Source organism: Habropoda laboriosa, unplaced genomic scaffold (genome assembly GCF_001263275.1).
Source record: "Habropoda laboriosa isolate 0110345459 unplaced genomic scaffold, ASM126327v1 scaffold54, whole genome shotgun sequence".
NCBI lineage: Eukaryota > Metazoa > Arthropoda > Insecta > Hymenoptera > Apidae > Habropoda > Habropoda laboriosa.
The window spans coordinates 110,201-111,570 of NW_017100156.1; the positions used below are offsets into that span (position 1 = coordinate 110,201).

General features: G+C 25.9%; 1 protein-coding gene across 1 annotated transcript in view; it reads right to left on the reverse strand.

Annotated features, from left to right (window-relative positions):
• Positions 1-509: 509 nt before the first annotated feature.
• Positions 510-1,370, reverse strand: part of LOC108576438 (growth arrest-specific protein 1-like) — a 1,400-nt gene continuing 539 nt past the window's right edge. Inside the window, exons 2-4 of the mRNA XM_017939444.1 lie at positions 1,075-1,280; positions 667-959; positions 510-514 (exon numbers count right to left, since the gene is read on the reverse strand). Coding sequence (XP_017794933.1) covers positions 510-514; positions 667-959; positions 1,075-1,280 — 504 coding nt within the window. The remainder of the gene's footprint in view (positions 515-666; positions 960-1,074; positions 1,281-1,370) is intronic.

The window sequence follows — 1,370 nt, forward strand, 5'->3', positions numbered from 1 at the left end:
AAAATTCTAGAAAGAAAGTTTTGAGAAAATAGATGTTACTAAAGATTCTTTAAAATAATACTTTTTTAAAATAGAAGAATTTTCGAGGATATAAATCTGACAAAAAAAAGACAAAGAAAAACAATGACCATCTTTCAATATGTAGATATTTACATAATTATCTTTCATAAATAAAAAATCTTATATAACTAAATATTTTTAACGAATTATTCAATTACATTTACTATAATACAATCGCTATACAATACTTTTACTGTACACATTTCTCCTTTCTGTTTTTTCCATTTGTACAAACTGAACAAGAAATTCGTGAAAAATTTCGTAAATTATACAACTTTTCATTGGTTAGTTAAGCTACTCAATTATTTATAATAATGAGAAAGTAATCCATTAATACCAGTATAAAATTGTTCAAATATCAATGATTAAAAGAATGATTAAGATCTTTGGTCATTGGTTTCATGGAATACTGTTACTTTTTGGAGATTTTTCAGGGTTTCTTCTAATCATCAGTCTGAAACAATAAATACCAATTAGAATGGTATCTATTAATGATTACGTTTTATTTTTGCAAGTAAAAACAGAATATTCAAATAAAAATTGAAAACATGTAAGTAATTATAGATGTTGTTTCATAACCAATAATAATAAAATAGATAATCTTGCCTTGTCTCACTTTAAGTATATGATAGATCAATAGAGAGAGTAAAAATAGTCTTCTATCGATTAATATTTGAACACCATTTCCTCTAAGACTCATGTTCGGTGTTAGGAATTCATTCCTTCTATCATCTTCAATGTTAACGTCGCGGTAACCGTGATGTATTTTTCCAAAACATAGGAGATTCATATACCTGTGAATTCCTTTGCAATCATACTCTTCAAAACCATCACATTGACACGTGTTCAATTTTGCAGCTTTTTCTTGCCTTGTTAAAATGTTTATCGAGTTTCTGCATCTAAAATATGTTCTTCAATACAATCTTTATATGTAAAATAGATTATTTTATAATTTTATAATCGAAAATATCAATTCATATTTTCTTTTTTTTTTTTTACATAATTATTAATTACCGTCTAGTGCATTTTCGTCCTTGGAACATACTCTTGCAATTTTTATTATAATACCAGAGAGCTGTTTGACAGAGAGCGTCTGCATTACAAATCCAAGTCGCTATTGTACAAGATACCCTTGTTCTATTCATTGCCATTGTTACAGAAGATCTGCATATCTCAACCCTTTGTTTTGATTGTAGACATAAATCGTTCTCACATTCACACTAAATAAAACAAAAAAAGAATTATTATTTACTAAAAAATTATACTTTAATTATACCAAACATATAAAAATGTTTTCATCCTATTATAAT